At 38.4% G+C, this 26,420-nt stretch overlaps 1 protein-coding gene across 4 annotated transcripts in view; it reads right to left on the bottom strand.

Annotated features, from left to right (window-relative positions):
- Positions 1-1,835: 1,835 nt before the first annotated feature.
- FER (FER tyrosine kinase) overlaps positions 1,836-26,420 on the bottom strand; it is a 424,757-nt gene continuing 400,172 nt past the window's right edge. For all 4 annotated transcript variants that reach the window (XM_084629253.1, XM_084629251.1, XM_084629254.1 and 1 more), the window contains 3 exons: positions 14,557-14,711; positions 4,133-4,255; positions 1,836-2,538 (listed from right to left, as the gene is read on the bottom strand). In XM_084629253.1, the coding sequence (XP_084485379.1) occupies positions 2,396-2,538; positions 4,133-4,255; positions 14,557-14,711 (421 nt within the window). In that variant the 3' untranslated portion in view covers positions 1,836-2,395. The remainder of the gene's footprint in view (positions 2,539-4,132; positions 4,256-14,556; positions 14,712-26,420) is intronic.

Raw genomic sequence — 26,420 nt, 5'->3', positions numbered from 1 at the left:
AAATGAATACAGTTGATGTCCTTTTACCTCTGTACATAAGAATCAGAATTGTGTGTCCTGTTTATCAAATTAAGACAAAAAGAACTGTTCTATTTTCTTGTTGAAAGGTTGGATATATGCATCCTTTGGAATAGTATAGTCTCTTTCATTCACTTAAAAAAAAGTGTGTTAATCTAAATAAAAGTGAATACATTCTTGTCCTTACTTTTAGACATTAGCGAGTGCATAGATGAGGACCTGTAGTTGGGTGATTTATTGATTTGGGACATGGATTCTTCCCAGAGTTATCATTGCATATTTCTGGCATTTTCATGCACTTTTATTCACACAAGCACGCCAGCTCATTAAGGCACGCTGTTTGTGTAACATTTAGTATCAATGTTAACTGACTAAATGACGTTTCTTACTGGTTTTGAGACAAGTATCTTTGGACCAAGTGTGAGCATAGTGATAATTAAATGTACGCAGTATTTACATAAAGAAATAATAATGATAAAGGGATGACACTAATTTGTCCTTTTATTTTCAGTTTCTACTCCATTTTCCCAGTGTGTTTGTTTCCTTTGCCCCAGAACAAACCCAGATTGCTAACAAGTCCACCTACAATGAAAAAAGTGTTCTCTAGCATGCCGCTTCACTGTTCGTTTGGACGCTAAATTTAATGAAATAGATACTGGTCGAAACACTCAGCCTACAAATACTTTAGTCACACATATCCCTTTCAATACTACCATAAATATATTTTAAAAAGCAGAAATTGCATTCTGGACAATAGAAAAGTCACCACAATAGAAATAAAATATAATGCAGCCACAAATGAAAGTTTTTCTTTCATTCCTCTGGCAGTTAATTCCTTGTTAACACACCTTGATAATGATTAGAAATAGGCCTACATCAAAACCATAGGTCTCCCAGATCATAACTTTGTTTCTAAAGTCACAGGTCTCTATGGTAGTCAGGAATCCTTACCAAGGCCTTTTGTAGCGATAGGTCCAAGCCACAAACTATTTGCATCCCCACCCCTGGACTGATTAGCTTTTATTCTTCTTCTAAGAATACTATTTTTATACCAATCTTTTCCTCCTTGACAGTGTGAGTATGCAAACCTACTTTTGAAACTGAGAACAAATCTAGATGCAACTAAAGACAGTTCTGTAGATTAATATTTCTACTCTATGCCTTGTTCAGCCTTTCAGAGGTTTGAAACAGGTAGCATTTCTTTCTGCAATGGAGACGTAGCCATTTTCTTTGGACAATACGCATGGAACGTGGTTTTAAACATGTCCTTTTGGTGACTCCAACTGCATGCAGAAAAGGCATATCAATTATTTGAAATGTGAAAAAAAAATATTCAGAAAGGTATCAGAGAACCTCCAAAAGCCAATTTGGCAGTTCACTTTCTTTTACTCATCTAAAATCAGTGCTACCAGTTACCTTCATTACTTGCTACTCTCGTTCTCAAACGTGCTTCGTGCTGGCTGCTTTTCTACAAGTGTACATTCAAAACCAACAGTTTTCTTCTTCTGCTTGTACTTTGAAAGGCAGATGATTTGGAGTATTTCCCGACAGACAGGGTATCACACAAGACTGGATGTTGGCCTTTTAGAAAAAACCTAGCCCATCAAAGGAGATTTGTGCATAAAGATTCCTAATAAAACTACTAAATTTTTCACAGGAAAAAAGCAGCAAGTAATATCCAAAGTTGAACATATTTACTATGATGGAAGCATCTGTAAGAAATCTAAGGACGTGTTTGTAAATGATGTGAATATTATTCTACAAAAAAATTATGGATTTCTTTGTTTAAAAAGAATACATGCACATCCAGAATTTTAACTGATGTTCTTTCTTAAAGCAATATATCATTTAAAATATCAGTTGCAGAAATGATTTAAAAAAAATATAAAGTTCCTAATTGAAATACTATTCAAAAATTGTGGTCCTCAGATTTAAGGTCTTCAGAAACATGGCATAGCCACCATTTTTAGTGCCACTGGTGTTGATATCTGCATCTGGGATAGCAAATTAAGAATGCAGCATAAAGTAGAAAACCTTTGGGAAATGTCACGAGCAGTTTATCACTGTAAAATAGATAGGCGTCACAGTCCCTTAAATCTATAGTGTGTGATGTTCTATTTACATGTATCCTAAATGACAGTGTTAACGTGACTAGATATATAACATTTGGCAGAATCGTTTCTTTTTAATGTATGCTTAGACATTTTCCAAGATGGTGTGCGTGTGGACGCACATATATAAAAAAGAGTTAATTTTAAAAAAGTAACCCGAGAAGAATATTGCAGATAATGTGGTATAAACGCACAGTGTTTGAGGGAAAAATATTACTTTGTTGAAAAACAGAGTCCTGTAGGTTGAGTTTGGCACTACTTTATCACTATGTCACTTTCTTTTTGACTGAAGATAGTTCTTTCTGAATCTCGCTGAATTTTGGTCGGTTTTCTGGTTTGTAGTCCCAGCACCTCTGCATTATTTTATATATTTCCTCTGGGCACTTTTGAGGTGCTGACATTCGATATCCTGACATGCAAAGATAAAAAGGGAAAAAGTTTAGTATACAAAAGTAAAATAAATTGAACAAATGTTTAAAAAATAAAAAATAAGGACTTATAATTAAAAATGAATGAGCAAAGTTCCCTGAGGTTACTACATACAAAACTTTAAAAGGTCAGATTTATGCATCTCCTAGGTATAAATTAGATGATTTTCACATTATGCTAAGGTGCTTGACTAGCAAACTAAACACTGCTCAGATTGGAAAAGGTAAATTGTCAGTATGCTCCTCCTGCCTCTTAGGGCTGCAATCTGCCTAAAAATTCACTCTCCCCATCCTAGGAAAATGACTGGCCCCTCTTCTTCCTGTCAAGTCCAATCTTTATGTCATGAAAATCCAAAAAAAAAAAAAAAAAAAATACAGGAATACTAACAAATTAAAACACACTTACCTTAAGGTTGTGTGTGAATTTCTCTGCTGCCCCTTTTCCCCCTGTTTCTTTATTCCTTCCATCTCCCACTTTTTCCATTTTGATTTCCCTTGCTTCTCCTTTTTATATTAAAGAAATAAGCCCCCTTTTCACTGTCTCTTTTGTCCCTCCTTACTCTAATCCCTTGTCCATGTCTCCTCCTCAATTCTGTTGTCTGCCCGCTTTTCTGCTCTTCCACTTGGCAAATTTCTTTTGTTTCCTCCCTGCTTCCATATTGTGACCAAATAAATGAAGTCTCTGGCTTCTTGGCGTGCAGTCAGCAAAGCAAGTCAACAACTGCTCATGCACTAGACACAAAAGAGCAACCCTGGTTCTGGCCTTGTTAACACACACTAGATAAAATAATACATTTTACAAATTTAAAACAACATAAAATCCATGTTATGTATATGACTCCTATGGCTGTCTATATAGGTTGTGGGCACAGATTGGGGGAAGGACAGTGTGATGGAGACATCACTATGGAAGATGAACAAGGAATGCACTCAGATACCAAATATCTTAATCAGCATTATCTACTTTTGAATACTTTGTGAAAGAAAAGCTGGGGTTCGCTAGTTAAACCAATTCAAATGGAGCTGTTTACTATTTTTGTTCTTAAACTTTGCTCCAAAGGCAAAAGCTTTAACAAAAAAAACTGCAGACAAATAGTGTTTTCGGTATTTCCAGCAGCTTGGGATGTTAGCACGGAGAGTAGGAGCAATTTACTTAACAAGAGCATCTTCTGGTTTAACCTTTGTGCTGCCCAAACCAAGCAACTAACCACCCCCTTTATGTTCACCTCCCACTCTAACCTTCATGCCTTCTTCCATAAAGCCCGACACGGTACCTCAACCTTTCGCAGATTCAATTCATTATGCCTCTATTCTCTCATCCTTCAAGATCCCACTCTTCTTCCAGGAGGCCTATAAACCCTAATCGTCTTCACAGGGAGCTCTTAGCAAGTGATTTAAAGAAGATCAGACAACAAACTTGTGGAACTAACATGACATTTGCTAAAGTTGCTTTATCATACTGTCACTTCCCATTTGCACACTATCTATTTTGTTAAGCGCATGGACCTGTTCTTCCTACAGATCTATGAAGTATATCTTGCACATGGCTGTACCCTATAAATAACAACAATTAACCTTTCTCCACTTGTTCCCGTGCTTGTTGGTTGGTCATTCCAGGGTATGGACATACACCTAGACTGAAGGTCTCCCAAAGAAGAATCCCAAAGCTCCATACATCACTTTCAGAAGTGTATCTCCCTGAAGAAGGAGAGAAAGTGGATAATATAAATTAAAAGAATATTTCTGAGATGTACTGTATGCTACCCTGAACCAATGGTAAGAATGTTATTTAAATAATGACAGCACATTCCCGGTACCGTTGCCAAGGTGAAATTAAAGCATTATAACTGAACACTAACTCTTAATGGATACTCTTAACATACCGATGATCTCATTTTTCAAGTGATTAACTAACAATCAATTATCTTAGATCAAGGCAAATATTTAAAATTTTGTGATTCAATGGGCAGACTTGTTATGCTAGTAAAGATGCAAATTTACCCAGGGCCAAGAGACTGAAAAGATTTTCATGAGCTGGATTTCTGCTATTTTGTTTTCCAGCTGAACTGAGGTCTCCTTCTCCATTCTCCTGTCCAGCAAACTTTGAAAGAAAATACATTTAAAAGTTGAGGGACAGCGAACTTTTTAAATTCTTCCTTGTTCGCAATTCCTCTTACAAGGTACTGTATTTTCCTAACCAGCTGTTCTTTTTCAATCCCCCAACCTGCCATGGCAATTAGTGTTCTGAAAAGAGCTAAAATTGACATGATTGTTGTTAACAACTTCTGCTACTCTGAAATTTGATATTGCAAAGCACACTATCATATCAAAGTGCCTTTGTGATCCAGCAGCATTGAATTATATCAGCACAGCTCATGGAATAGTGCTTTTATAGGGTTTACTGGTAGCTTTTTAATATAAACAAACAAAAAAAAACCCTTCTCCATATACCCCATCCTCACTTTTTTGGGGTGGTGGGTTTTTTTGGACAATGGGTGATATATTGTTCAGAGAATACAAAACAATTTCTCTCATCAACCCTGGAATTAAGAATCTAAAGGACTTTATCCATTAAACTATGTCAACTTTAGAGACCCTGTTTTCCCCATTACATGTTAATAAAAAAAAAGGCCAAAATTTTCCAAAGTGCTTTTGGGTACTCATCTTGAGCTATCATGAAAGGGGCCTGGATTTTAGCAGTACTGAGCACCGACCATCTGAAAGTCAGACTCCTTTACAATATTTGAAGCTGGCCATCTAAAAACTGAAGCAGCCCAAATCACTAGTCAGTCTGAAAATTTCAGCCTATAGTTTTTACTAATAAAACTCCAACTCTGCTTTTGAACACAAAATTTCAAAATTAAATGATGTCTGTTTCTATAGCCCATCTTAATCTGATGAAAGGCAGGCACTGTGGATAAGAGCGATGAGGCTATGTGGAGAAGGCAAGAGCTCTTAAGAGTTAGGCGCCTCAGTCCCTGTAGGCATGACTGACATTCACCAAACTCCTGCTCAGCTGCCACTTAACACTGTAGGCCCTGCACACTTGGGCACTCACCTGGGAGACTCAAATTCAAATTTCTGCTCTGCCTGATTTTGGAGCAGGGATTTGAAATCAAGTCTCCCTCTTCCCAGATGAGTGCCCTAACCCCTGTATTATAGGATACAGTGAGGCAGGGCTTACTTTCTTTGTGAGAAAGGGCTGACTTGGCTTCAGGCCTAACTCCAGGAGAGGGTTCACCAGTGAGACATGTGCCTCACTCCAGCCTGTCAGTCTGGCGCCTAAGGCCCAGATCAAAGGGGAGTTAGGCACCTCCGTACACCTTTGAGGATCTGGGCCCTATGCCTCCCTGCATTTCATTCCTGACTAGCTTAGGTGGCTCCCCATTCAGCTTGCTGACTTCTGAAAATATTTCTTAGGCAACTAACTCTCCCTATACAATGCAGGGGGAGCCTGGCACCTACCTCAGGGCTGTGAATTCCACAGGGCAGCAGGGTTCCGCAACACTCGGTGTTGCAATACCTATAGTCCCCTTGTGAATTTTACCCTTAAAGACAGTAGCTCACCACAGTGGACATAGGGTATAACTCTATTCTCCAGGTTTGAACCTCCTTTCTAAGGGTATGTCTACATAGTAGGTGGAGGTGTGATTCCCAGCTCAGGTAGACACATACATGCTAGCGCTGCTCAAGTTAGCATGCTAAAAATAGCAGTGTGGCTTTAGTAATATAGACGTTGCCTGAGTACAACACTGTCCTAAGTATGCACTTGGGCAGCTAGCCCAAGCTGCTGTAGCCACACTTCTATTTTTAGCATGGTAGCTCAAGCAGAACTAGTATGTATGTCTACCCAAGCTGGGAATCACGCCTGCCAGCTTCTGCGCCGATGTACCTAAGAAGCCAGTTCAGTGAAGTAAAGTGAAACGTAGGGGCTCTGAAAATATCATCTTAAACAGTACATTTGATTCTGTCCTTTCACAAGCAGACCTGTCCTTTTAGTATTAAGAACGTTACTACAGAGGCCTACAGGAACGAGAAAATCCATTTAACACATCTTTGCATCAGTTATCTCTGAGCTTTAAAATAAAACATTTCTCCTTTATGTATCTTCTGCCCCATTTCCAACACTGCCATTTTGCCAGTATCATGCTGCTGATGTTTGAGAGCTAAATATTCAGCTAATCATTTTAAACCTAGGATATGTTTTTTTCCCCCTTTCTTTTTTCCCAGCCTAAATGAAGTACATGTAAATGATAATGACAGTTGGGGCCATCTGACGTCAGAAAGTTCAGTTTGCACTTAAACTAAATTTCATTTCCAGCTGTGTTAAATTAGCTTGCCTGCTTAGTAGATAGCAATTATGGACATTCACCGTGCTGCTGGGGGTAAGATTAGTTTTCTTGTCTGTATATCAACTCTCTTCAGAGTTTGGCATCCAGTAATTTAACACTTTTCATTAAAGTCATTCAGTGGAAACAAGTTAAAAGTAATTAGTTTCTTAAGAAAGCACAAGTTATGCAGAGTCAATTACCTATCTCAGTATGATAATAGCTGGGCTGAGAAAAGGCATGCTGTTTATATATACACGATTATTTATTAGCATTCGAAGAACTGAAGAAATTATAGTGGAAGATCACAAACAAATATACACATTTTACTTTTTAAGAACACGTGTGTAATAGTTTTTAGTACGAGCACAAGTATCGTACAGGAATTTTCATATGAATGGCAAATGATAAACCACACCTTTGTAAACGTGCATTTGAACAATGTGGGGAAAAAACCCAATCAGGAAGTGAGGAAACTTCCTCACATACTCTTGCCAGGAGGAATGCCTCTCCCTTCCCCCAGGCCCGCAGAAGCACCTCTACAGCTCAGGGAGGCGGTGGAATTGTGCTGAGTTGGGCTGTGGAGCAGGCACTTTGATAGATGAAAATGAACAACATTGCTAGAGTTTTTGCCAAAAGCCAATGTTGCTAAAAGCCAAGTCATTGCCCTATCCAGTGACGGACTGGTATTCAGAGGTGTTAAGTTCACAACTGCAACAGCATCCAGCAAAACCTGTTGTTGCTTAGCACCTCAGGCCATAATTCATTCATATCTTGTAAATTCAATGAAACAAAGACTTGTCAATCATTTCCTCACCCAATCCCTGATTTTCCCTAGCAATGTTTTACCAGAAAAAAGAGTCATTGCAGTAATTTTTACTGTGCCTAACCACAGTCACTTCATTTTTAAAAAACTATTTCTTGTTAGTTGAAGGTTATGTTCCTGTTCCCCAGGCTGCCAGCTTTTTTCAGCTAGTGTAGCAATGATTTTATATTTTATTATCTACTTAACTGTAAACACTTATTAAAATAATAAAAAGACCAAACTTTCCAGATCTGAATGAACAAATTAAGCACAAACAATACTGCAAGCTAAACATTAGAATAGATACTGACCAGTGGTGGATTCACTCTAGCAGCAAATATTACAGATTTTCCAGAGGGAAAGCTTTTATTTTCACAATGTAAAATTCACCCCTTTACAAGGCCCACAAGACTTATTTAAATCCTATTGTGTGGGTTTATGCAGCATTTAATAGTGATGCAAAAGCCCCTCTCAAAGGAGTGAATTTCACTTATGGGGACTGTAGTATAATCAAAGAATGAGAGCTTCCAATACATTTTCTTTATCAAAAAATGTAACAGGAGAAATGTTTACATAAAGCTCAGTTGTAAGATTTAATAGTTTAATTTTTCACTTAAAATATTAAACATAAAACTGGTTTACAGACATGTTATTCAAGAGTTGTGGAGTTGTCCATAAGAATTTGGAAGGAAGAAGCTTTGATCAGTGGTAGAAATGCCTTCCAAGCTAGTTGTACCAATCTCAGTTCTAGCACACATGTGTAACTTGGAATCCTATAAGACTACAGGCTGAGTCTGACCCTGATCTATATGTGCTCCAGAACTGCTCTTGGATGCACCTGATATTAGAGTTGTGAGCTGTATTGGAGCAGCAAACGGTAGTCCATTTTTTCCAAGAGTTTCAATTTTGATTTGGAATAGTCACCCTCTGTGACATGTCATAAATTTTCAGTTTGTAGATTGACTTGATCTAAGCTTGGAAGAGTCTGAATCATAGACTGGCAAATGAAGTCACAAAAGTACATGATGCCCTATGGCCTAGCAGTTTGAGACACATCTTTACTGTTTTCTGAGGGCAGTTGTGAAGGTGGAGAATCAGTTGCCGTCTTGTCTGAAATCTGTCTGATGGAAGGAATGCACTTGCTGCTACTGTATCTAGTTAATCCCCAATAAATTATATCAACCGGGATGGAATCAGATTTGATTTTTTCAATTTGATTCTCAAACCTAGGGATGAAAACAGCAGAAGCACCTTCCTTGCTGATATAGTCCCATGATTTTCTTCGTACAAGCCAATAGTCTAGATAAGGGTAAACACGCAATCCCTGTCTGCGTAGATGAGCTGCTACTACAGACCGGCACTTGAACACCTGCGAAGCCAAAGAAATCCCAAAGGATAGTACTTGGAATTGACAATGGTTTCCTAAAGCTACAAATTAAAGATACTTCTTCCGTGCAGGGTGCATTGACACGTGAAAATAAGTGTCCTGCAAGTCAAGGGTAATGAACAAATCCATGGGATCTAGAGTGGGAATAACTGAAGTGTGTGTAACATACAAAAACCTGATGCACCAAATGTATTTGTTTAGATTCTTGAGTGGTAGAATCAGATGCCAACCTCTTTTTTAGTTTTGGAATGACATAGAAGCCCCACAAATTCTTGATGTACCAGTTATATTGCTACTAGATTGATTAGGTCATCTATTTCTTGATGTATAGCATTCTCATGAGAATGGTTCCTGAAAAGGAACTGCGAAGGGGTATGGGTGGGAGACAGAGACTGAAATTGAATGACAACCTGAATGACCCATTGATCTGTGGTGATTGCCATCCATGCCTCGTCAAAAAAGCACAGGTGGGAACCAGAGGGAGGGAGGAAGGGCAAACTAAGTTAAGACATGCAGACAATCATGACATATGTCTCATAATAATAGCTGTAGCTATTGAACTGACACCACTATCAGCTGCGTCCAGAGCAGCTTGAAAAGAAATGTTAGCACTCAGCAGACGTTCTTGGCAAATTGATCTGAACTCATTTCTAATTTCTGTAGGTAGTTTGTCCTTAAAGTCAAACACACTCTCCCATTGTAGATAATCATATTTAGTTATCTTAACTTGACAATTAACTACCCTAACTTGAAGTCAAACTGAAGAATAAGTTTTCCTTCTGAAAGTGTCTCGTCTTTCTTTGGTAGTTGACTTTCCCAATTGTTTCAGTTTTTCATTTGCAACAGTAATAACCAGTGAAGATGAAGATGGGTAAGTATACAAATACACAGAGCCTTTGGACAGTACTGGATGTCTACAATCAGCAACTTTTAAACTTGCTGAAGCTGAGCAGGGGTAGCTGAAAGATCTTCTGCCATTTCTAAAACTCCTTTATTTATAGTAAGAGCTACTCTACCTTGAGATTGTAAAATATCAAATAATTTCTATGCCTTTTCCTATACCATTTCTAAAAGGACTGCCAATGTTTCTGCCGTGTGCTTCAATAATTCCTGAAAGGCTTTTAAAATCATCAATTGCTGCAGGCACAGTGGATGAAATAATCTCCAAAAGTGAAGAACAGCAACAATGTGGAGGTCCAGGAATCTCTTCATCACTAGAATTATGCTGATCCTGTTTCCATAATCTGAAGAGGAGAATGATGCAACACGCCTGAGAACCTGAATTAGGTGATTTATGTGTATATCCCATGTACTGTGGGGGTAACTTGCCTTGAATGCTGCAGATATTGTGACCATGAGGCAATGCAGGGGATCAATGCAGGGGATACAATGGAAAGTAATTAGGATTTAAATCTTTAAATTTATGAGGTTTCCTTTGTATTGTCTCTTTGTCTGCAGACTGGCTCTTTTAGAAGGAGGGTTCCTGCTGGAGTCAGAAGACGGAATCCTTCTACCGATGGGACAACAACAGGAGATTTAAAAATTTGAATAGCGCTTCTATTCTCAACCCTGTTATGTTGATAAAGAGAAACCTTCAACACAGGCACGCTTCATTCTTTGTGAGGATGAGATTTAGACAGTGAAGAACTAGAAATGCCTGTAACAGTGGTGACCCAGGCTCCGGAGTTATTCTGATATCCATGGAAAACATAAATGAATCATTTGATGCTGTGGAATCCCCTTCAGAAGACATAGAGAGTGGAGGTAGCTTGTCTCATTTAGCTGCTTTGAAGGCTCCAAAGAAACTGAAACTGCTGGAAACAAGAGAGATGCTCTCATCAAAGATGGTGCTGGGGCAGATCACAACTGATACACCAGTACCAAGAGGGATAGTGCCGGAAAGTCCTGAACAACAGTCTTAAGACCTTGATCCACACACCCTCTGCTGCCAGTGTCCTCTGTCAATGTGAGCTCCAGCACTGGCTTCTCTGGTACCCACTTCATCAGAGGAGGTAATATCTTTTATTGGACCAAATTCTGTTGGAGAGAGAGACAAACTTTCCAGCTACACAGAGCTCTTCTATTCCTGGTCTTATTGATCAATAACAAGACAGAAAATATCCTATTGCCCCTATATAAATCCATGGTACGCTCACATTTTGAATATTGTGTCCGGATGTGGTCGCCCCATCTCAAAAAAGATATAGTGGAATTGGAAAAGGTTCAGAAAAGGGCAACAAAAATGATTAGGGGTATGAAAGAGCTTCATATGAGGAGAGATCAATAAGACCGGGACTTTTCAGCCTGGAAAAGAGACGACTCGGGGGGATAGGATAGAGGTTTATAATTGGTATGGAGAAAGTAAGTAAGTGTTATTTATTCCTTCTGATAACACAAGAACTAGGGATCACCAAATGAAATTAATAGGCAGTAGCTTTAAAACAAACAAAAGGAAATATTTCTTCACCCAACGCACAGTCAACCTGTGGAACTCTGCCAGAGGATGTTGTGAAGGCCAACACTATAACAGGGTTCAAAAAGGAACTCCATAAATTCATTGAGGATAGATCCATCAATGGCTATTAGATAGGATGAGGAGGGATGGTGTCCCTAGCCTGTTTGCCAGAAGCTAGGAATGGATGACGGGGGATGGATCACTTGATGATTACCTGTTCTGTTCATTCCCTCTGAAGCACCTGGCATTGACCACTGTTAGAAGACAGGATACTAGACTAGATGGACCTTTGTCTGACACAGTATGGCCGTTCTTACAAAAGCATGTTTCTCACCAACAGAAGATAGAAGATATTATCTCACCCATCTTGTCTCACTAATTATGTATGTCCATTAGAGGAACAGCCCGTTCCCCCACCCTCCACAACAGGGTTATAATTTGAAGTCTGGGGATCTCAATTCTGCCATATCCTAACTAAAATCTCAATATACAAACTACAAACAGAAAAATAAAGTTAAACTGAAACTCTCCTCATACATGTGTGTTTTACTGGAGGTAAGAGTAACTAACAAGAAACTACAAAAGAGACTGTCATAAATATAAAGGGAAGGGTAAACACCTTTAAAATCCCTCCTGGCCAGAGGAAAAACCCTTTCACCTGTAAAGGGTTAAAAAGATAGGATAACCGTGCTGGCACCTGACCAAAATGACCAATGAGGAGACAAGATACTTCCAAAGCTGGAGGCGGGGAGAAACAAAGGTTCTCTCTGTCTCTGTGTGAGGCTTTTGCCAGGAACAGAAAAGAGTCTTAGAACTTAGTAAGTAATCTAGCTAGATATGAGTTAGATTCTGTTTTGTTTAATTTGCAAATTAAATACAATTAACTTAGGCTTGAATAGAGACTGGGAGTGGTTGAGTCATTATAAAAAGTAACCTATTTCCCCTTGTTTATTCCTTCCACCACCCCCACCCCCCACTGTTCCTCAGACGTTCTTGTTAAACCCTGGATTTGTGCTGGAAATGGCCCATCTTGATTATCTTACACATTGTAAGGAGAGTGATCACTTTAGATAAGCTATTACCAGCAGGAGAGTGGGGTGGGGAGAGAGAAAACCTTTTGTAGTGATAAACACCCATTTTTTCCATGGTCTGTGTGTATAAAAACATCCTCACTTTTTTTCATGGTCTGTGTGTATAAAAATATCCTCACTGCATTTTCCACTTTATGCATCCGATGAAGTGAGCTGTAGCTCACGAAAGCTTATGCTCAAATAAATTGTTTAGTCTCTAAGGTGCCACAAGTACTCCTTTTGTTTTGCTTAAATGGCCCATAAAATAAGTTGTGCTGAATGGAATGTATATTCCTGTTTCTGTGTCTTTTTGTAACTTAAGGTTTTGCCTAGAGGGATTCTCTATGTTTTGAATCTGATTACCCTGTAAGGTATTTACCATCCTGATTTTACAGAGGTGATTCTTTTACTTTTTCTTCAATTAAAATTCTTCTTTTAAGAACCTGATTGCTTTTTCATTGTTCTTAAGATCCAAGGGTTTGGGTCTGTGTTCACCTATGCAGATTGGTGATTTTTATCAAGCCTTCCCCAGGAAAGGGGGTGTAGTGTTTGGGAGGATTTTGGGGGGGAAGACGTTTCCAAGTGGGCTCTTTCCTGGTTATATATTTGTTAGACGCTTGGTGGTGGCAGCAATGAAGTCCAAGGGCAAAAGGTAAAATAGTTTGTACCTTGGGGAAGTTTTAACCTAAGCTGGTAAAAATAAGCTTAGGGTTTTTTTCATGCAGGTCCCCACATCTGTACCCTTGAGTTCAGAGTGGGGAAGGAACCTTGACAGGGACACTAAATGTTCTTCTGTTTTTCCTATGGAAATCTGAAGGAACTGAATGGCAGTTGGGATTGCTGTGCTCTTTATGACCTCAGGAAGGGAACATGAGGATATAAAGGACACGAGCATGACACTATTAGTGAAAAAGTTCCAAGTTCCAAGTGGGGTGCCTACACATCAGAAATGGGAGCCAGATATGCAGTAGATGAAGAGGAAAGCCTAGTTTGAGGGTCCCACCAGGACATAGGTACGCATGCTCATGGGCAGATTTTTAGGCGCCTACAGGACTTTATGGACAGAAACTTAGGCACTTACAGGGTTAGGCAGCAGCTGAGCACGGACTTTGAGGATCTAAATTGTGTAGTTAGGTGATTAAAGCAGCAGTTATGCACCTAAATTCCTTTGTAGATCTAGCCCATATACTACAACATTCATCAATGCCGCAGCTCACATGCTGCTTTTTAACTACCTTTTTCCTAATTAGAGCTTACTTTCTAATTTCACTTTAACTCTCCCCCTCCCTCCAATCTGGCTTTTTCTATTTTTGTTCTCAAGCTATAACCCATCATGTTATGGGCCATTTCCCCCTACCCACAAATAGGGCTGTTTTATTTATTTTCACTGACAACAGCAGAATGATGCATAAAATTGCAGGTTACAAGAACTACAAGTTTTAAAATATATATAATCAATTACCATCCTGTCCTCTTCTACAAGGATTTATGTAATGTTTTCTCAGGTGTTAAAAGTATCTCTAGTTTTCATAATAAAAGGCTAAATCAATCATCACCATAATTTTGAGGAACTTGCCTACTCATTTTGCTAATGATTATCATCTGGATGAATGACTAGGTAGTCTACTGTAATGTTCTAGCTCCAGAGCAGTATTATGCAAGCATTTTAATTGTTAAATCAGCAGCATTTAAGTACTTTGACTTTTTCTCCTTGGATGTTCTTGTTTTTTTTGTGAAGAAAGGGGAATCTTACATTATGAAGTAAAAGACATAACCTTAATAGGGCTGAATTGTTAATTTATTTAAATTGAAAGGTTTTACATGTTTGTTAGTCTAAACAGACCATAAGGAAGACCATATATTTGTGTACAGACCACAGTGTATTTCCTCTATACCTTCTTATCTTACATAGTACATTTTCTACAATAAAAAGTTAAAGATAATATCTCCTTACCATAGTTGAGTGCCTCTGGAGCAGTCCATTTGATAGGAATCTGCTTTAAGCCTGAAGATGAATATACCCCATCATCCTCTTGACGAGACATTCCAAAGTCACTGATTTTCAGAACATTATTTTCACCTACCAGGCAGTTCCTTGCAGCAAGGTCCCTGAGTTAGATTGAGATACAGAAAACATCCCTTTAAAAATTAAAAGCATTGTTTTTATGTTCATAATGTATTTATACTGAGATGTGAATCAACACACGGTCAACAATTTCCCACATATTTTCTATTACAACTGAATCTATCCATCAGTGATACATGCAAGGTTCCTGGCGCACAAATATTTTAATTTAAATGACAAAATAAACATATACAAGGCAATAATATACTGTGCCCATATTGCCCGTCAGGCATGTCCGTACTACACTACATGCCAACAGACCAAATTTGATGCAGAATGTAACACAGTTCAAAGACGAAGCTGGAAAGCTTTTTCCTACGACCATAAAAAGAACTAGAGAGGCTGGAAAACTATTTCTACCACAGCTGGGTCAACACCATGGGTTCAATTAAAAAAAATTAAAGCTGATCTATACTACCTGATCACTGCCAATGGAAGAAAGGTCAAGTAAAAGCCCTCTCCACAGAAACAAAGGTTCTTTTCCGTTCAAAAATCTGAGCAGCATAATTTCAGGCCTTGTATTGTAAATTCTATGAGCACAGCCTTCAGCCAATATTTTTTTAAAGAGAAAAATACTAACATTTATTTGAAAACAGATCTTTAATATAGAAAACTACAAACCGGGGCATCGACAATAATTCCTTATAAAGCTGTCTTTACCAACAATTTATGAGATTTGTTTTCATCTTAGACAGATCATAGGATAAGAAACAGGTTGCTATACATAATAATCAATCGTTTCTTTGAAGATAATTAATACTCTAAATTATAATTTGCTTTTAAATCTATCGTTATGTTATTCTTATGAAGCTGGACAACCAGTAGGAGGTTTGAAACATTCATGCATCCCTGGGCCTGATCCTATTAATCTCTCACTGGTGTAAATTAGGAGAAACTCCCCTGATGTCAATGAAGTTACACTAGTTTTAAAACTGGTTCATTATCAGAATCAGATCCCATCTCAGCAAATATGCAGCTTTGTTTATAAAGTATGAAATACACAGTGACTGAGGCATCTCAAGTTGTATAAGAGTGTATTGTGATTGGTATGGGCGGGAGAATTGCAAAGCAAAAAAATCAAGAGATTCTAGTTCCTACAGCCAATTCCATAAGAAGTATACCAAAGAGCCTCAAGAGTGGAGGGGTGAAATCCCAGCCTCATTAAAGGCATAGGAATATTGCTATTGTCTTCAGCAGGGCCAGGATTCCACATGAGGTGAAAGCAGGGAGTGAAACAAATCAACGTGGCAATCTCTGGAAGGAAGTCTGAAATGCTGATTGACAACACAGGAATCTCTTTATTTGAATCATTCCTGAACTTTAAAAATATTTTGGGTTTGAATTGAAGAAAAGGCTATTTGTTGAGCTAATACTTATGTTTTTGCCTGATGTTTGGTCTTCCTATCCCTAAATATCTGAAATAGATCCTAATTACAAAAATTACTACTATTTTATACTTACAATCCGGGCACATAATTTGTATGTTTTCTATGTAATAGCTGGTTCTTTTAAATTACTCAGAAATAAAAAGAAAGGCATAATCTCTGCTGAAAATCTAGGAGTCCATTTTCATGAAAATTAAAGTTAGTGTGTCATTTTGAAGAGGTTGCATATGACTACTGTAGTTTAGCTAAGCATGTCTATATTAATAAGGTTCTTCAACAGACAAATGTATGAAGCTGTTGCTTTGCAAAGTATTCTCTTCTACATCATCAAATCCATTATAAGATTTGGAGTTCAAAAGCTCTTGTAACACCCTTGGACTATGTAAACAATGGAGGCCTGCAGTGTCTCCACTGATCTTGATTTCTTCAAATTGAGAGTGGGACCAAAATTTTTGCTGGTGCAGCTCCAATTCACATCCAGCCAAGAAGCTAATTTTGCTTTAATTTGCCACAAGCACAAGGCCATTTCAAGCTTTCAGATCCCTTAAATTTGCTGCTGAATCCACTACTAGATCTTCAATAAGATGCTCCTCAGTAGGATGTAGTGGTAGGGGAAACAACTTCATTCTCAGCATTACCACCACCAAACATTGGTAGCTCTGTAACCATGTCTGTTGTGGACATCTTTCTCGGTTTTTCTGGTTCTTTTTTCACTGATTATCACCTCCACCTACTTTGAGGCTCTGCATAAAGTCCTTTTTTCTGATGTTCCTGGCATTTAGCTCCTTAAGCTGGGCACATTTTCCATGAATGTTGGGTAGTCTTGCTAAATTTTCCACATGTCATTTCCCTTTGTTTCCTGTCCTCAGAGTTTTTTGTTGAGAGCTGCCAGGTTTTCTTATTTGTGTGTCTCTGTGGGAGAGGGAGAACAATCAGATGGGAGTAGCTTTTTTGTTGAGCCTCATGAAATTGAAATTTACATCTTCATGTTTTCCTTTCTTGCTCTGTGGGGGGCTGTTCAGGTTTTTTCAGTGAAATATATACCAAACAGTTTCTTCACTATTTCACAGACATTCTTCTAATCTGGAATTAGGCCTGATGCCATCAGCATGTCATCTGCCTCATCTCCCATATTAGAGATGATATTTACTGGGTATTCATCACTCTTATTGACAAGTCTTGATGCCACATAAAACTAATTTATCAGTAAACTTAAAGCTGACACCCCACAAAAGTAGGAATTCTGGGAAATATTAGTTCCATTGCCTTTGAAATACTGCTTTGATGATTTTAGAGCATTTAAAAAAAAATCTTTCACTGTTCCTGTGTAGATTATTTTCTTCCTTTCTACTACTGTGCGATATAGACCTCTTTGCTACAGCTACTGTTTTGGACCTGTAGCCCCATTTCACATCAGAGGTCCCTTGTTTAGGAATTTACTTTTCTCTTTGCCTGTCCCTTTGAAATGGTATTTACTTGGCCTGTTTCAGAGCACTTAGCTGCTCTCTCTTCTCTTTCAGTTCTTCTGGAGGCTGTTTCACTGCTTGGACTGAGGAACACAAATCTTCTTTCCTACTCTGCACAGGGGTCTCAGATGCTCTCTCTTCTCTTCATTCCTTTCCCTTGTTTTCTCCTGTCTCTGGAAGTGGGTTCTAAAACCATGTTGGAGGCTGGTGCAGGCAGACTCAAGGAGCAGAAAGACTGAGGAGTGGCACAAGAGAGAATCAGAATTAATCCTGGATGTATTGAGATCTATATGGTAACAAGTCTTCCAGCACACTATCTACATCCTTTCATAATGACAGGTTTCAGAGTAACAGCCGTGTTAGTCTGTATTCGCAAAAAGAAAAGGAGTACTTGTGGCACCTTAGAGACTAACCAAGCTTATGCTCTAATAAATTGGTTAGTATCTAAGGTGCCACAAGTACTCCTTTTCTATCTACATCCTATCCATCTAATTCTCTAAAGCTGGGTCAGAGATTGTTTTATTCAAATTAAATGTGCATTAGGTAGCATAATCCTACCTGTTTCCACGCTGAACGCTTACTGCATATTGTTTGTTATAACAGTTTTTGGCTGTTTACTATTTACTATTACCAGGAAAGAGGAAGAAACTACTTAGTGGCCATTAGTGTTCTTTAATAGCATGATTGATTTCCTCCGTGAGGCAGCGTGTACTAATAGTAGGTTGTTCTTCACGGGTAGGTTTTAATAGGTGGACTGCCATTTGTTTCATTCCAAAATCTCTTAGAAGTGTTTTTGTGAGCTCCAAGTCCTCTGTGGCAGGGATTAATCCAAAGAGAGGGTGAACTTCCAAAGGAAAGAAATCTCCCCCAACTTCTCTTCAATTTGGTGATAGAATTTTAACAAGGGACTTCTGAGAGCCCCACAACGGCTCCAGCACATTCATGGTATAATAGTGTTATGTCATCAATACTGTATTTGTGGTTGGAATGAATTTTAGAGCCATAGTTAAAATAATGAGGGTTCTTTTTTCCTTATGTTAACTCCTTGATCGTGGAAGGTGTGCGTGTGTGTGTGAGAGAGATTGTATCGTTATGTGTATCTAATACCTGAACTTGGGAGTTCCATGACCCTAGTACCAACAAATCAGGAATATATGATTTCTTTCCCACCAATGCAGCTACTCTATAGTGGCTCAGTATAATCTGTGCCCAACCTAAATAGCTTTCACAACAGCAAAGTAAACATTATTTACTTCTTTTCTATGTCAAAGATAAATATTGACTTCATGAAATCACTGGAGCCAAGTAGTAAATACAGTATGAAAAGAAAAAAAAAATCTCTGCCCAATCCATAGTGAAAGAATACTGAGTCTTCTGTAAAATCATTTCTGGGATTCACTAGGGTATTTGCTGCAATATTCAGATCAGCCACTGAAAAAGAAGAAGCCAGACCATTTCAGGGGGGAAATGAAGAGAAAACACACAGAATACTAAATCTGTTCAACTAATCATAAGTATATACAATGTCTTCATCTTAAAAGTATGGTGAGCTGCTACAAAACATTTAGCAAGGCATCTGTAAAGCTCTATATGAATTAAACCCCTGTGCTTTTCTGTGGATAGCACTGAATATTTATGATTTATTTTACGTTTTCACTCATACATTCAGATATTCATCCATGCACAGAGCTAGCTGAAATCTTTGGGAGACAGCATTTTGCCCCAAACACAGACATCTTCCTTCCATCCAAACTAAAAAAAAACCCCACTAAATACTTTTCAGAAACAAATACTTTTAAAGAAGTGATTCAAAAGCTTTTAACATGTTATAAAAGTGCGTTTGTTTCTATTATCTTTCCTTCCAATACCCTGGACAAAACATTGTCTGGCACCTAGTCATAGAAAATCCCAGGGGAAAGGAAGTTTATTAGTCCCATCTATCTCTTCCTCATTCCCATTCTAATCACCCAGAGTCATCAGTCCAAGTAAAACTAGTGGTATGTGAGTACTTAAATGCCCACCATTGTAAGTGACAGACAGATAGTGTTTAGGGGTGAACTTTCCAAATGAGCTTGGCCCATTTCCACTCCTGAGAACTCATGGGCTGTTAAATAAAGATATCAAGCTTGACCCTAGCAACTACAAAATGGGAAACTTAAGTCTTCTAATTTGTAATTTATAATGCATTCTGGGAACATAATTACTGTTCCTTACAACACATTTGCCGGTAAGACCCATCTAACTTATAACTCATCTAAGTGGCCTGATAATAGAAGTAAATGGAAATTAATGAACACATGGCTTGTAGTATACACTAATACAAGCACTGATAAAATAAACCTTCACTTCATTTGCAGACACAGCAATTGTAATTTAAACAGAGAATATACACAATATGTATACCTCTTTAGTATTTGCATATATATTGTATGGTAAGAGATATGAATATCTGCACATATATGAATACCTGTTTACTGAAAAACAAGTGCCATGTTCTATGGAGAACAAATCTCTTGTAAAAAATCACCGAAGCTGTAACAGTTTACAGTGCATTGTTGATAATGTTCAGAAGATGTGTAGCTAGATCTGAGTTAGATTGCTTTTGCAGTAGAACTGTAATCCTGCTGTCAGAAGCCAGGCATTTTGGATGCCACAGCAAAGTCTAACTTATAAAAGATTTGACTTAGTTGAGGAGTGAAGAATAATGCCATTATTTCCGAAGTAGTGTTGTAAATGAAGGCTTATGAATGAACGATTTATCATAGCAGAAATTGAGACACAAGAGCATGATGTAGTCAACAGCTGCCACATACTAGAGATAAGAAAGACCTGATGTGATCATGTAGAATTTTCAGTGTTATATCCTGAATTTTAGTGCTCGGTACTTGCAGGAACAGATTTTCAAACTTACAGTGCATTATGTTACACTGAATTCAGGTCAGCGAATAAGTCAAGATTTACTTTCTCCACTTGTATACACAGAATCAGAGGACTGGAAAGGACCTCAAGAGGACATCTAGTCCAGTCCCCTGCACTCATGGTGGGACTACGTATTATCTAGACCAGTGCTTCTCAAGCTATCTGACGTGGGGGACCGTCAATTTTTTTTTTCCAATATGCATACAGACCGGCATCAGTCCACGGACCACCACTTTGAGTAGCACTGATCTAGACCATTCCTGACAGGTGTTCGTCTAACCTGCCTCCCTAGCAGGTTATTCCAGTGCTTAACTACCTTGACAGTTAGGAAGTTTTTCCTAATGTCCAACCTAAACTGCCATTTGCTGCCATTTAAGCCCATCACTTCTTATTGTTGTCCTTAACATCCGAGGACACGACTTTTCTCCCTCCTCCTTGTAACAACTTTGTGTGTGTTTGAAAACTGTTATGTCTCAGTCTTCTCTTCTCCAGACTAAAACAAGCCAAATTTTTCCAATCATCCCTCATAGGCCAATGTTTTCTAGACCTTTAATAATTTTTGTTGCCCTTCTCTGGACTTTCTCCAATTTGTCCGCATCTTTCCTGAAATCTGGCGCCCAGAACTGTTGACTCATATTTAGTTTGTGATCCTCTACGATCCCCAGATCCCTTTCTGGAGTTCTCCTTCCTAAGCAGTCATTTCCCATTTTGTATGTGTGCAACTGATTGTTCCTTCCTAAGTGGAGTACTTTGCATTTGTCCTTATTGAATTTCATCCTATTTACTTCAGACCATTTCTCCAGTTTGTCCAGATCATTTTGAATTTTAATCCTATCCTCCAAAGCATTTGCAACCCTCCCAGCTTTCGTCTGCAAATTTTGAGCATATTCTCTATGCCATTATCAAAATCATTTTATGCAACTATTGAACAGAATTGGACCCAGAATTGATCCCTGCAGGGCCCCATTTGATATGCCCTTCCAGCTTGACTGTGAACCACTGATAACTACTCTCTAGGAATGATTTTCACAATTGATAATCTGCCGCCAGTTTTGTCTAAACTTTGTAATACTAAAAACCACCTTCTTCAACCAGTGAAACTGTTGCACGGGAGGATTAGTGCTAATGGGTTACATACACTTCCTCTGTGCAACAATTGCTGGCAACTTCCAAAGGATTGCTAACTTGATAAATCAAAGCACTCCTGTACCAGATATCTCCTGCTGTTTATCCGTTTACAAAACACATCATGTGTTAGCTGTTTACTTCGAATAGATTGGAAATATGAATATTAGAGAGTCTACAGCACAGTTCAGAAACCTTTCTTTCCCAGTCTTCTCCTTTCACCTCCTTCCATTGTGCTTCATGGTTCGTTTTCACCTTCATACTATGGTAGTTACCCATAAAATGAATACCAATGAGACAACATTGCATGCAACTCCAAGCAGTTCTTTTAGAGTAATTTCTTTGAATAACTAGCGCTAATCCTCATTTTCTCAGGTAAAAGTGGGCTGGGTTACTAAAATACATGAGTATTTTGGTAGTACCCTCATGTGGTACAGTGCTTAGACACTATAGAAAAAATCTAAAGTTAATTGACTCTCAGAACCTGTATCTTGACTCTGCCACTGATGGTCCATATGGCCATGCCAGGAAGTCACGTAAGTTCTGTGTCTTCATTTTTCCCCAACTGTAAAATGGGCAGAATATCACCTACCTCACAGGGCAGTATTAAGGTCTAATTATTGTTTGTAAAGTGCTTTCAGATTATCAGATGAGAGGAGTGTCATAAGAGCAAAGTACTAAATTAGTTGTGTAAAACTGATTCTAAAAATCAAAATTCGTTATCTTCAGCAAACAACATAAAAATAGCCTCATCATAAATGCACCCCAAAAAACTACTCTGTTTCATTGTGATTAAGCTGGCAATTTTATACTTTTATGAAATCTATAGTGTCCATTAGTAGGATAAAATGTATATTGTGTTTGGGTAGCATTCAGCATTCCAGTCAAGGGCTATCCTGTGATATACAGCATCTCAGTGAATCTATCCTTGTGCACAAAAAGTTTTAAGAAAATATTGGTAAAAAAGGCAAACCTTATAAATAAATAATACATAGATCAAAAAGAACAAAGTGGAAAAATACACAAAACTTATGAAGCCTAAATTTTTAAATTACTTTAATTTACACAATAGTCAAATCTAACTAGAAACTTGAATTAGTAAATAACAAAATGAGACTCCATTTTAAAAAACTATATTGTAATTCTAAACAGAAATCTGAAGACACAACACAAGCCCGTGGTACAGTAGACACTCAGTGTTCCAAATAACATCAATACTAAAACTAGTGTTTTCTCCTACTATTTTTCAATACTTTGATTACAAAAACCTCCCTATCTAGTTCTCAAAAGAATGGAATTGAGAAAAGTTGTTTTGCCTTAAAACAGTACAGAATTTAAGAGAACAAGTATTGTATTAAAGTACAGTAAGACCTATGAATTTTTTAAAAAAAATGAAAGTTAAGCACCTTATCTACTAAAAAGTCATTTTCCTTGGGTTATAATGTTTAATTATACCTTTTAGATTTATCTATCATGTTACAGTATTCCTGTCAATCATCTGGACTGGGAACAATCAAACTGTTTTCCTTAAAAAAAAAATACTATACATGTAAAAATGAACAACAAAAAACAAAGAAGAGAATTAAACAGCTTCATTGCTCTGTGTAGTACATACTGCATTCACTATATATTAGGAAGAGGATTTTAAGTACTTATCAAATGACCCAAATAATAAAAATAAATATAACATCATGTTTAACATCACAAATGGTGAATAAATGTATGTGTGCAATTGTGTACACCAAATTTAAAATTCTAATCCTGTATATACATGTACATTTGTAATCTTTTCCCCTGCTTCATCCCTCCTACAAAACTTACTTTTGACTATCATTTTGTTCCTGATTCTCTCTTCCTCTATAAATGCCTTACTGCATATAAGATAAATTGTGCTATTTATGCCATGCATCTTGAGTAGGAGGCAATGTGAAACTACATTCCCCCAGAAAGAACTGCAGAGACATTATACAATCTCTCCAGGGCTGCTCTGCGCACATAGTGCAAAAGGTGATCTGTCTACCCCTTTGGTATGGAGCAGATTGCTTCAGTTGATGCTCTCTACCTGTTGTGTGGGCTGATGCAGAATGGAGGCAGGGAGGGCACCTGAAGCCCTGCACCTACATTTTTAGCAAGTTGTTCCTGGGGAGGAGCCTGGGCTTCCCAGAGCGAAGGGACTGTACTGTGGGAGACTCTTGCACAGCCACATCAGAGGCTACTTGCAGTCCGCTGCATCTGTGTGTGACCAAGCAAGAGCCTCTCACAATTTGGGACTATAGGTTTATGGTATTCAAGTGTCTCATATTCTAGAGCCACCCTTTCATAGAATCATGGAAGATTAGGGTTGGAAGAGACCTCAGAAAGTTATCTAGTCCAACCCCCTCCTCAAAGCAGGACCAATCCCAACTAAATCATCCCAGGCAGGGCTTTGTCAAGCTGGGCCTTAAAAACCTCTAAGGATGGAAATCCCACCACCTCCCAAGGTAACGCATTACAGTGCTTCACCACCCTCCTAATGAAATAGTTTTTCCTAATACCCAAACTAGACCTCCCCCACTGCAACTTGAGACCATTGCTCCTTGTTCTGTCATCTGCCACCACTGAAAACAGCCTAGCTCCATCCTCTTTGGAACCCCCCTTCAGTTAGTTGAAGGCTACTATCAAATCCTCACTCACTCTTCTTTTCTGCAGACTAAATAAGCCCAGTTCCCTCAGCCTCCCCTCATAAGTCTTTGTGCAAATGCTAACTGTTAAATTGTACAAGTACAATATAAATGAAATAAAAAAGTTTACTTAACTACTGTATAAAAAGAGGTATAAAACACTTTCTCTATAATAGTTTATTATAGCCCATGCTTTTATAGACACATAGATTTGGACCTAAATTAAGAAATAAAAAGTGCATACAGGTTTATATCAGCAGTGCACAATAGTTTCTATTCATTTACTGCTGTAATAAGACTCAGGATTGTGTTAATTTTTATAGTCTGAAGAATGTTCAGATGCTAATGAACAAACATAATTACAGTAGAATATACCTATATTTACAAAGATCTTGTGATGGAGAATGGATACATTACTCAATTGTATGTGCAGCCATGGTGCTGATCTTAGGACTTTAGAGGCCCCCCATATAACTCTCATATCCCTTTGGTGCTCCAGAGCCCAACTCTCTTTCTTCCCTCCCCAGATCCTCCTCACAGAATATGAATAACCCCAACTGATTTCCAAGAGGCAAAAGTTGTGTCCCGGAAGTGCCAGGTGGAAGTAGGAGCTCTATCAGTATAGTGTTTGCTAAATTCATAATTTTGTTGCAACTCTCGTGCTATTTGGTATTTTACATAGAGCCCCAGCTCCTGAAGTCAAATGTTTACGTGAGAATCTCAGTTTTCATTTTAAAAATAGTTTCTAGCCTAGATGTTTGTGGAGAAAAGCCTGAGTATGACCTGAGAGTAACTTTCATACTACAAAAGGAACGATTACTCACCTTGTAGTAATTTTTGAGATGTGCTTTCCCTGTGTGTAGTGGACTTTTTGATCAGAAGGCCATAAGATGGGATCCAAGGTAGTGGTGAGAAGGAACTGAAGCAGCAGCAGTATGGCAGCCCCCTTTAGTGTGGAGCATGAGTAGAGTCAGGGTACATGCATGCACTGAATGGACACTGCTAGGAAGAATTCTCTAGTCCTGGTTGCATGCAGAACCTGAAGTGCACTACACACTGGGACAAGCACTGGAACAATGTAAAATAAGATGCCCCCATATTTATTATTAGTTCTTAAAAGTTTCACAGTTTTTAAGACAATCTCATAATTTTTGGAGTGCCTGACTCAACACCTGAGGTTGGCAATACTACGTACAAGAAGGTAAAGGATGATTCTACTCTTGTTGTAAAAGATGGGCAGTGGGGAGTTGCTCCTAAGAGCCTCACTAGGAAGAAGGTGGGTTCTTACTACGTGTTAGCACACGGAAATTGACAAGGTAAAATCACAATGAGGACAAGGCACTTGTAAATTTTAACCTGTGCTAGCAGCAATGTTGGATTAAAGAATGTTGGGGTCCTGTGCACTATAGAAATTGCCCCTTCCTCCCCCATGATTGGCTCTGTGACTTGGTGCATGTGCCGTAGCACCATTCCAACTTTTTTCCCCTCAGTGATCAAGGGCCCCCTGAGATGGGAGCCAGTGCAAGTGCACCAAGTCCACATTGGTTAATCTGGGACTGATTAGCAGGACTAGGCTCTGCTTCTATTCTTTACTTTGACCTACAAGCATGTTAAAATTACACATCACCTTATTTTTACCAGGATTTTACCTCATGTTAGTTGGCATGTTTTAGCTCATTTTTTTCCCCTAGTGAAGACTATATCTCTGTCAGAGCTGTGCTGAGAGGCACAGGAGTAGCAGGGCCAGTTAGAGTAGGGCTGAGAGGACAGGCAGTCACAAGGATAATAATGCTAGAGAAGCAAACTGTGATGCTGCAAGTACGTCAGAACCAGCAGAGCAAGAAAGTTGCAGTGCACAGGACTTGCTCCCCTACACAAAGCCCCTTGCAACAGCAGGGTTTTCATGTCAACTAGGACCATCCCTAGCAGTAGTAGCTGTATGTAAATCATTCTACTCTTCAATATTTGTAAAAATGGCAAAGATGTGGTGGTTGCTTTGTGTGTATCTAAACAGTTATTTTCATGTTCTTTTGATGAAATTTTCATCACTCCCATTTCAATCTATAATGTGGTTTTCTTTGTTTATATATACACACAGCGATATCCCTGTTGACTTCATAATAAATTTCCTGTGCTCT

Source organism: Lepidochelys olivacea, assembly GCF_965140295.1.
Source record: "Lepidochelys olivacea isolate rLepOli2 genome assembly, chromosome: 5".
NCBI lineage: Eukaryota > Metazoa > Chordata > Testudines > Cheloniidae > Lepidochelys > Lepidochelys olivacea.
This window is presented reverse-complemented; position numbering and strand designations above follow the sequence as displayed.